Raw genomic sequence first — 11,012 nt, forward strand, 5'->3', positions numbered from 1 at the left:
ACGCTCTTGCACACACACTTTTTCCAAACCTACTGTATTGAAAATACAAACGGTGTGTTTGTCATATTCATTATTCCGTGAAACTGTAACTTGTTTGTGACAGACAATTCTCAATTCTCTGATTTGAGATTAATGATGCCACAAACGCTTAAAAGGAGTGTCAGTGTCAAAGCTTAACTTTTAAAATTTGTAGTAATACTTCTTTTGATGCATGTGTTTAAAGGAGTGAGGTTATTTTAAGAAGCTGACCTGTCTGATTCAGAACTGCTCTATTTTCGTGTGCACACTGCCCTCTACTGTCACAGAGCTTAAACAACTTGACAACCAGCATATGAATAGCGACAAGATGCTGAGGCATTAGGGTGTTTTGTAAAACTGAAGGGAAAAAAAGCATATTTTTTACCAATTATAGTCAAACACCTGGGATAGAAGAAGCTAAAGGCATAATGCAGAAGCATCTCCACAATAAAGTGGCATGGTACACTGCCATTTATAAGTGTGGTGGATTTTTACATGCTTTTTAAAGGAGTCTCTTCTGCTCACCAGTTTCATTTATTTGACCGAAAGTAATCAGTGAAAAACAGTAATATTGCAAAATATTATTATAATTTTAAATAACTGTTCATTATTTGAATATAAATTTAAATGATTATTTCCCCTTGATAGTAAATCTGAATTTTCAGCAGCCATTACTCCAGTCTTCAGTGTCACACAATACTTCAGAAATCATTCTCATATGCTGATTTGCTGAAACCAGTTGTGCTGCTAGATTTTGTTTATGTTTTTGTGTTTATTTATTTATTTATTTTTTTGGAAATCGTCTTACATTTATTTATTTATTTTCAGAATTCTTTGACACTTGGTAAGTTCAAAAGAAAAATATTCATTTAAAATAATTTAATCTTTTTTTAAATTGTCATTACTGAAATTTTTATCAATTTAATGCATGTTAATTGAATAAAATTATTACTTTAAAATTATTTTTACTGATGCCATTTTTAAAGTAGTGTACAATCTTAATGAACTGGTTCAGTGTACTTAATTTTTCTGAATGAAAAAAAGTTCAATAATCTTTTATACAGTAAGAAAAAAAATCCATCAGAAGAATAATTCTGTCATTTACTAACACTTACATTATGTCATTCTTAACTTCATATATACTTTATATACAGTTTGGGCAGTTATTTTGTTAATATGTTGTAATGTATTTTGAATATTGCGGTTGAAAGCACAACTGCACAATACACAATACATCACAATACACTGTAATTAACAGCAATTTTAAGCAATATACTGTAAGTATTTAAATCATGAAGAATGGAAATTTAATCATTTGGAGGGTTTTCCAGGCCCTGTATTTATTGTTTGTTGATGGTAATTATTGGCATAAGCAGACAAGTCAGAACTCTCTCTCACACCCTCACTCTCTCTCTCTCTGGTCCAGCCACGTATTTCCCCCACTTTTCCAGTGCTGTTTTCGACCAGACACTAAAGATAAACATTAGCAATGAGACGCAAGATTGCATGAATAAGCAACAACTCAGAAATATCCTGAAAGGGATTTTTTTCCATAAACACATCCTATTTTCCCCCCTCACAAATACCTTTTTGTCTGGTTTGAGACGTTATTTTTGCATTAATGAGTCAATTCGAGTCAGTGGAATAATCCCTCTGTGTTGCATATGATTAGTCAGCTCAGGCTAGCAGGCCTCCGAGCCGTAAACAGGCAGTGCTGTGTGCTTTAGAGACTGGAAGCTTTGGAAAGACAGTATGAAAGGCCTGTTCAACGGCCGTCTGTACCCTAGTGTGGACAGAGCGCCACTTAGAAGGTGTGGCACATCCTGAGAGAGTGGAACACATGCATATACACATCGAGGCTGATTTCCTGTTGCCCTGACTGCACAACGCTCTCATAGTAGTCCCGAATCAGTCAAGAACGAGTTAAAGAAAAAATACTGTGACATTTGTTTCATTTCATAGGACTTTTATGGCATGTATGAACATCAGAGATGTGTTTGATATTGATTTGTGGAGAAGAAAAGTCCTGTGTCAATGAAACATGCATTTGCATATGTCCTCAAAATGAACTAGCAACAGAAGTCCTGCACGTATAAATCACACTTTATGCTTAGCATTACAACATCACACACTTAGAGAACTGATTTTTCAGTTTGAAGTCAGCTTTCACGAAAGCTACGTGACGATCACAGCGCATACGCTGAAGCAGAGTGGCAGCTTCACTGTTTTATCAATGCAAAATTTCCCTATGGACTCATTAAATCAGGGATTATGATTTCAAGGGACATTACAATAATGGTGGATCATAATAAACCCATATTTTGTGAAATACTAGTGTACAGGCAGACACTCTCTCGCTCCTTGCTTAACAGATGTTAGACTCTTGAGTGCACATTTATCTTATAGTGCCAGTGAATGGAATAGATGAGCTTAAATTATTTATTGTTGCAAACAGATAGCAGCAGTACAATTAAAGAGAAACATAAATTTGTGTTATTGTTCGGAGAAGCAACTCTTTCTGTGAAAAACAATGTATTCTGCATGATGTGCTGCTTCCTTGCAGTGAAAATGAAACCTTTAAATAAAGCATGAAGATACTACTGTATCTCTTTTCAAAGAACCACTGTGTTAAAAATGCAGACATCTAAGCTTTGGCACACTAGATCTCCAAGTCCAGGAAATAGTTTGAGGGTGATGTGAATATTTAGATGAGATAACATTTGTCTTTTATTTGTGCAGAGAGACCATCACTGGTTCTCAGTAAATCTGTTGAGATAAGATTTTAAAATTATGTGGGCAGAAAAAACATCACTGTTCCCAGAATGTCTAGATTTCATATGTATGTAACAATATTTCACAGATGGTCATTCTAAAAATAAAACATATGTGATGTTTGAAATAGCTTTGGAATTAGGGCTGTAGTTGAAACTAAATGCTATTCAGCTATTTTAAGAATGCTTTGCTTTTCAAAAGTCTACCATTAATCTAGCCAGAAAATACTGGAAGGTCCTGAAGAATCTGCTGCTGCTTTTTCCGTTTAAACCTGGTCAAAGAGCAGATGCTCTTGGAATATGTTGGTGTTTTCGTCAGTATTTTGCCATTGTTGTTGTGTTATTTTACTCTCTTATATTTTTTTTGTGTGTGTTTTAAAAAGGTTTAAAATACTAAACTATTACAAATGTGCATGGATGAAGGTCTATTCTGCATTTTTTAGAGAATAATGCTATAATTTTACTCTGGGATCACAGCTGGCTGTCAAAGGCTGCCTTTTATACTGACTGCCTTATACAGTGGATTTTTTTTTTCAGTTAATATCTGGTAATATCCAAATGCATTAAAAAAAATCAACGACAACTCTCAAAGCCAAAACTCCTTTTGGGCTTTAATTTGCAATTTGAAGTGACTCTAGTGACCAGACATAACTTTAGCAGCAGCATAACACATAAATAAGATGCCTGCTTGTTTTACTTCTCTTGTGTAATAATGATCTTTTAGCTTTTTTTGAGAAAAGAGGAAACACTGTTTCCAGACACACACAAATAAGCACATTCACAGGCACATTATGACTCATCTTATTAGTACAGATGATTTTTTATCCTAATCAAACTTTGTTTTTCATATGAAGGTATCTACAATCATTCACTCATAATTTCAGATAGGCTTTGTTTAAATAATTCAGGTGAAGCATGCCACAAGTACCTCAGTATAAGCAGCATCCCAGTGTGCTACAGTGTGTCCCTGCTGTGCATAGTTTTTAGTCCACATATAAAAACAAAACCTTGTCACATTTCACGCTTGGTTTTCCTGTAACAATGTATGCATAAAAAATGTAATCGATGCCTAAATAAATTGTTTTTCTTCAAGCAAACTAAAAGATCTGTTCAATAGTGTCTGTTCACTGTCTACAAACCTATACCCAAAAAGTTTCATGGTCGGCCCACAAACTTTCTGTACAACTTGGGCCAGTTTGAACGGTATACTAAGCCGCCATTTCTCCACCTGTTCTGAAGAGTTTTTTTGGGTGGAATACACGCCACTTGCCTCGGTTGACGCATGCGTGCTTTTGAGGATCCAATCCCGTGCTTGTGTCGTCATCGGAATCCCTGTGAAATTGTACATTTCTGCTGCTTTCTGCATGGGGTACCTGGCGATATCCTCATAACGTACTAGCATATAACGGTTTTTCAGCCATTTGGGCTGGCTCAAGCCCAACTCAGCAGAGATGCGGATATTGTTACAGTTTCCTTCGAGACGTTTGACCTCTTCGTCCTCTATAGGAATGTCTCCATTCACTGCCCAGCTCTTCCAGTTCTGGTACTTACTGGCAAAGGCCACCATCCTTGATGCCAGTATGGCTCGAGGGTCTCTTACCAGCTGAATGAGTGTCATATCCAACCGAGGGTCCTCTACTAGAGAACGAAGTGTGTCTAATTGTCGGACCCTCACTGTTTTGATCACCCTGTGCTGTTTTCCTAAGCAGACCTCAGAAGCCAAGGTCAGATTGAGTGGCCCGCATCGTCTCGTCTTGCAGTGGTACCTCTCAAAAACATCTTTTACAACCGGAGAGCAGACTTGCTCCTCGCACAGGGCCTTGCTGGACTCTCTGCGGAACAGGGCAGGGGTGACGTGGTCCTGTGGAGGAGGGCTGATGAAGCGCTCCAACATTGAGAAGTTACACAAGAAGAGATGCTGTAGGACATCTCTGTATACCCAAACAGAAGTGCTTGCATTCGTGCCACTCGAGCCAATCGATAGCATCCTCTCCACGTGCCAGAGCGGCTCAAAGAGGTAAAACATGTTTCCACCCTGTTGGTTGAAGAACTCGCCCACGAAGGAAGATCCTGTGCGTGTGGTAGCCATCAAGAGGATGTGCTTTCGGCCTGCCTGAATGCCGTCCTCTGGATAGGAACCGTTGTCGTCCATTACTACCAGAGCGCTGGAAGCATTGTAGGGCCCTGGAGGCTCTGTCTGTGGGGTCCGTATTAGTGTCAGCTTGTCTGAGACCCTGTACATTTAAAAAATAATGTCAAATTAAAACATTTTTAAAACACATTTCAATAAATATTTGTATTTTGGGGGGTGTATTCACCTTGAAATAATGTTGTTTTCTTTTTCAATAATGACAAGTGCCACAATGCAGATAATGATGATTGCGTACTTGTTCCTCATTCTCAAATGAACTTTGATTTAGGAAATGCCTCCACAGACTGCTAATTCGTCGCTGCTGCCAACTGTTTTGGGTTCATCTCATGTCAGAACCTGGGTTACAATTCATCTGCAATAGACAAAATCAAGACAGGAGTTTTGGCATCATTTCCACACAGACATAAAACTCACCAACACACCAGCCCTATGTATTGATTCCAAGTGCTGACAGATTTATACAGTTTGGCACAGGAGAGTATAGGCAGACACAGACAATTTCAGCTTTGTTCCCAAACAAGCAGCCTCCACTGTCATCACCTGTCCACTAATTCCACTAATGTAGAATGATGAGAGATGATCCACAGAACACAGTGTCTTTCTTTGGTAACTGCTGTGTTCTGTGGATCACAAAGAATCATCAAAAGTAGTACTTCTTTTAGTATTTACAATATTATTAAAACTTTGTAGTCAAATAGATTACTTTTTAATATGATAGAATTAGATTCAAATAGATTACTATAGTCATATGATGCTTTTTTAAAGAACATTATTTTGTGCATTTTGTGTAACAGATTATGTTGACATGATTTAATGTGCAAAAACATTTTTTTTCAAATACTGTACATTAGTGTAGGTCCTCTATGTCTTGCCTCTCACAAACACATCATTTTCTACAAAGTTAATAATGTCCTTAGTTTTACCATCCAGTCAAGCCTGAAAGTTAACAGAGTCACGTAACAGACACAGTGATGAAGCTCGTATGTGTTTGCAGTACACAAGCCACGGACGGTTAAGACAGCTGACTCCACAGTGTGTGATATGGCCTTCTCTCTCACACATACATGCGTGTGCACACACATAAGCGACGCACAAAACGGTTGCTATTCTTTTGTAAGTAACCTAATGATTCCTAAATGCAACTACTTTCAGAAGGCCAAATAAAGTGCTTTTGCTTTCATCTAGATACACAGAGCATCTCCCGGACATGTCTGCTTCAACACTAACTGTGGTTACTGAAACCATGCCTTCTTTCTTTGCATGAACATTTGGGCGGCATTACACAAATATTTCCACATAGTGATGTAGAGATTTGGGGCTTGTTTGAACGAGCCGTTTTAGGAGGGCATGGCAAAGTCTTAACTTTGATAAAGAATCTCTTTGGATTTGAGACTTTAGTCTTTGCAACTTTACAGATCTTCTTTATGCACCAAGAGCTTGTAAAAAAAAGTTATATTGTGAAATGTTATTAGAATTTTAAATAGATGTTTTCTATTTTGATACAGTATCTAAAAATTTAATTTCTTCATGTGATGGGGAAGCTGAATTTTCTGCAGCCATTACTGTAGTCTTCATTGTCACATGATCCTTCAGAAATCATTCTAATAGGATGATTTAGCTTTAAACAGTTGTCCTGCTTAACATTTTATTTGCAAAACCTGTAGAATTTTTTCAGTACTCATCAAGTGAATATTAAGTACAAAAGAAGATCAAAGAAAAAGCATTTATTTGAAATGATACATAAATTATATTACATTGTCATACTTCATCAATTTAATGCATTTTTGCTGAATCAAATATATATGCATATTTTTTTAGAAAAAGCTTACAGACCCCAAATGTTGAATGGTAGTCTATATTAATCCTGTAATTATTATTATTATTATTATTATTATTTATATATATATATATATATATATATATATATATATATATATATATATATATATATATATATATATATATATATATATTATATATGAGTTTATGGAGCGGAATTTCCTTATATGGGTCCTAAGGGCACGTCTGCCAGAAGAGCGCACGTTCCCGTATAGCAGAGCACAGACATTCACTGATCAGAGCGAGAGCGTCGCGAAATGTCACAAAAGAAGTGTGTTTTTGGTTGCCAGGGCAAGACAACCCTGCACAGATTACCAAAAAAAAAAAAAAACAGCATTAAGGGACCAGTGGATGGAGTTTATTTTTACAGAGCATCAACGGAGTTGTGCAAGTGTTTTTGTTTGTTCCCTGCATTTCGAAGATGCTTGTTTTACAAACAATGTCACAGCTTCCAAACGCTCTCAACAGAAAAGCCTACTCGCGCTCGTGATTCTTTAGCTCCGCCCACATGTCACGTCCCCAGCCGGTCGTGTTTTTCCGGGAAAAATCGGTACAGACTATCTTTCTCTTATGAATATAATAAAACTAAAGACTTTTTGGAGTTATGAAGGAAGCAGTACTACTCTATAGGTACTCAAGATTAACAGGATATTCAGTGAAAATGAGCATTTCACCCCCCTTTAAATATTTTAAGTGATAAAATTTTTATTGGAATGAGAATGGCGTGATCATCAAGCTTCACACACACAAAAAAATAAATAAAACATAAAAATAGCTCATAACTTAGCCAAAGAATGTTTCTGCCTCCATAACCCGCAGAGTCAAAAGGAAATAACCTTTTTTTTTTCTTTGAAAAAAATCTATTTTTTGATTTCCTGTTGCAGCAAGTCTGTAATGCTTTCATTAAATCTTGGAAGCCATATGGTGTGGGTGGAATTTTGTTTGTTTGACACGGTTTTCATTTCTTGAGAGCTAGCTATACGGTTTGAATTGGTTCAGTGTCTTCTATACATGGTTTGAAATAATATCACCAGATTCAGAATAGTAACAGATTTGAATAAAGAGGTTTAAATATGCTAATGACAGTTCCTAAGAAGAGTATTAGTGTATGAATAACAGACTTTATTAAGTATAAAAACTTCTAATGTAAAGAAACTGTTTCTTAAAGGAAATGGTAAATGAACAACACCATTACATTAACACTACAAATATATTGGGGTGTAGTGCAATAAAACTAGTAGTTTTGGGCATGTTTGACCCCAGATAACCCCACCGATTGGCTTTAAGTTAGTGAGCTACCATAACCTGACGTAGCTCTATTCAGAGCTGTCGTTTACTAGCAATAACGTATTGTGTTGTCTTCACAGCAAGGCAAATAACACCAGTTGACAGGGGTTAATCCAGACCATATCAAGATCACATCTTTACAAATAAACCTACTAGACCTCTGCCAGACAGTGGCTTTCATGAATGTGACATTTTCCTAAACTGTGCTAAAAACACAAGGAGAGCCAGTGCAATATTGTAGTCATAAAATAAGACGTGTACCAGTGGGAAAACTGTCATAGGCAAATGCCACGCAATTTGTCTGTACAAAGAGTAGCATTTAGGATATGACACAATTTTCGAGCCGTCAAGGAATGATAGTGTGCAGTCTAAGTAAATATAAACCAATTATGTGGGCTTATTATGCCACAGCCGTCAAACTGTCAGGCACGGCGGTTGAGCTGAGATCTTTACATATTCAAAAACCACTGAAGCATTTGACAAATCTGATGATCTGCTCAAGCAGAAACGGACATCACTCTGTGCATCATTCCCATACAAATTACATTAATGACTTATCTTACAGCCTTATAAATGTGTTAGAATTTATTTTTAAATAAATCCTGCTGTTGCAGTGTTTGGGTTTATTTTCCATTGTGTACAAAATACTTTGATTGATTTGTTCCCCAGAGATGGAAGATACACATCAGTAGCTTGTTAGAATAAACTAGTGCATCTGATGCTTTCAGACTGGTCTGTGGCATATGGTCAATCATTTTAAACCTTTGGGATAGCACCAATTTTTTATCCAGGAGTATTACACGGATATAATCTAGTGGCATTTTCTGTCAGAAAACATTACACAGGAAGTGAGTTAGCATGGGTATCAGAGAGGTGTGTGCAGTCTGGGGCCAGGGAGCATGTTTCATCCTTGTGTTTTTGTCTTGTTTCATTACGGAGCGCTTTGCGGTTCAGCAGTGCGTTATGGCACCTTCTGGGAGATAGGCAGTGTTTAGCTGGAGTTCTTCTATATGAGATAAATCCACTATCACCAGTGACAGGCTCTCTTGTGCCGCCTGGGCCCACGAGTTGCAGCTGCAGCAGCGGTGGAGGAGGGGAACAGGAACAGGCGGTGTTTTTGTCATGGACATATCACAAAATGTAAACCTTAAAGAGACGTGGCACCAAATGGCTTCTCTCTCTCTCTCTCTCCTCTCTCTCTCACACACACACACATAGTAAGGTCACACCATGACTTTCACTTGCTGGTTTGAACTAATCAGTGTGAACTAGCAGGAGACTGAGTATGATGACACCAATATAACGGCTAATTACTAGGTAACAGTGACAGTTCCAGTTAAAAAATAAATGATAATTGGTTAAATGACAAATTAAATGTTTGCAGTTCAAAATGGTGGTTAATTTACAATCTGCAGCAAGAAATGCATTCCTTTTTTTTAACCACTTAAAGTTTCATTAAAGATTCAGAAGATTTGGATAAAAAAAAAAAAAGTAGTTGGAAGCAACAATGTGTTTTAGTTTTTGTTTTCAAGAAATATAGACACATTTAAAAAAATAAAAATAAAAAACAGTTCTGTTCTTTGACTAGTCACACACAATAAATACGTGTTTAGATTCAATTTTGACCACATCGCAGATTAATATGAAGCTAGATTGATTGATTTAGACAGACTGATTGATTGATTGATTGATTGATTGATTGATTGATTGTTCAGTGTGATATAAATAAAACGACAGAAAAGGACAAACTCGAAGAATACTATTGTAATGTTGCTGTATAAGTATTTACAGGTCTTTGGCGAAAGTTAATGCTCTGCGATTGCGGTAAAAAAGCCAGACTGCATGAAATCTTACCTTACAGACTGAACGGGTCTCCAGTAGTTCATCTGGAGCATCCTGAATGATCGCGTCTGGTACACATTGTTCCTGCGCTTAATGTGAATACCCAAAAGAACTGCACTTATGTGCGTGAGTGAAAACGCTAGTTAAACTATAAATACGGTCATTCTTAAGAAAGTTCCAACTTTTGCTGTAACTCATAAGTTGAATGGTCCGAAAGCTATTTCCAGATTCTTACGGCATTGAAGAAAGCCTCTTATTCATTTATCTCCATTTGCGCTTTTCTCCCGTGCAGCTTGCTGGAAACGTGTCCATTTCTCGGCGGTTTCCAAGTTTGGGCTATCCTTGGATACACGTCACGTGGTCAAGAAAGAACCCCCAGTGTCAGGGTTCACAAGGGCTTTTCCTGTTTGAGGAGGGCCCTGGGACACTCCTATGTGGATTCCTGCATCCCCCTTTTGCAGTGGGGAGTCGAGGGGTCTGAAATCTAGGATAAAACACTGCGTTAGTTCACGGAGACTGAACTCGTACACTCACTGAATGAATAATGGAATTATCGAAAATCATGATTTATTATGCTACCACATTTATTGTCGAAGTGTAAACCAGACATTATTATGGTATCTTTTAAACAGTGTCAAGAAGCGTATTTTAGTTTATTTATTTATTTATTTATTTATTTATATAGTGCTGGCAATCCGTAATTAGTTATAATGTATAGCATGTGATGTCCAGATAGCTATAGACAGGCTACCTATTTTTATTTTCGTGTATGTTTCGTGTATTTATTTATTTTTTTCGTTTAGGCTACATTTCATGTACTTGATGCGATGCAGTAGTGCACCGAATGACCCCTATGTGATAACTGAAATAAATAAACTGTTGAAGTAGTCATAGCCATGTCATTCATGTCCGCTGCCACGAGGGAAAGCCGAAACGTTCAGCATTAACGTTTTGTAACCACATGGGGGCGGTGATGTACAGTGTCAGTGACTATAACAGTGATTACAGTGATTTACAATTTTTAACAAACTACAGTGACATAAAATATTAACATGAAATTCACATTCCCATCGCTTTTGATGTCAAATAGCCAAATTATGCTG

The 11,012-nt window shown here is 37.1% G+C and overlaps 1 protein-coding gene across 2 annotated transcripts; it reads right to left on the bottom strand.

Moving 5' to 3' along the window:
• Positions 1–1,325: 1,325 nt before the first annotated feature.
• chst3a (carbohydrate (chondroitin 6) sulfotransferase 3a) lies at positions 1,326–10,486 on the bottom strand. Of its 2 annotated transcripts, XM_026261515.1 has the most exons (3): positions 9,922–10,486; positions 5,108–5,293; positions 1,327–5,023 (listed from the first exon to the last, which is right to left on the bottom strand). In XM_026261515.1, exons 2-3 carry the CDS (start codon positions 5,185–5,187, stop codon positions 3,859–3,861), a joined length of 1,245 nt encoding a protein of 414 aa, XP_026117300.1. In that variant the 5' UTR covers positions 5,188–5,293; positions 9,922–10,486; the 3' UTR covers positions 1,327–3,858. The 2 variants fall into 2 exon arrangements, with proteins under 2 accessions (XP_026117301.1, XP_026117300.1); XM_026261516.1 differs by lacking the exon at positions 9,922–10,486 and having other exon boundaries at positions 1,326–5,023; positions 5,108–5,188.
• Between the last annotated feature and the right edge of the window lie 526 nt (positions 10,487–11,012).

Source organism: Carassius auratus, unplaced genomic scaffold (genome assembly GCF_003368295.1).
Source record: "Carassius auratus strain Wakin unplaced genomic scaffold, ASM336829v1 scaf_tig00215878, whole genome shotgun sequence".
Taxonomy (NCBI): Eukaryota; Metazoa; Chordata; class Actinopteri; order Cypriniformes; family Cyprinidae; genus Carassius; species Carassius auratus.

Excerpts from the sequence above, each read along its gene's own strand:
- chst3a (XM_026261516.1), bottom strand. The coding sequence starts at position 5,187 with ATGAGGAACAAGTACGCAATCATCATTATCTGCATTGTGGCACTTGTC. Across the intron at positions 5,024-5,107 it reads GAAAACAACATTATTTCAAG|GGTCTCAGACAAGCTGACAC; the intron begins GTGAATACACCC and ends TTAAATGTACAG.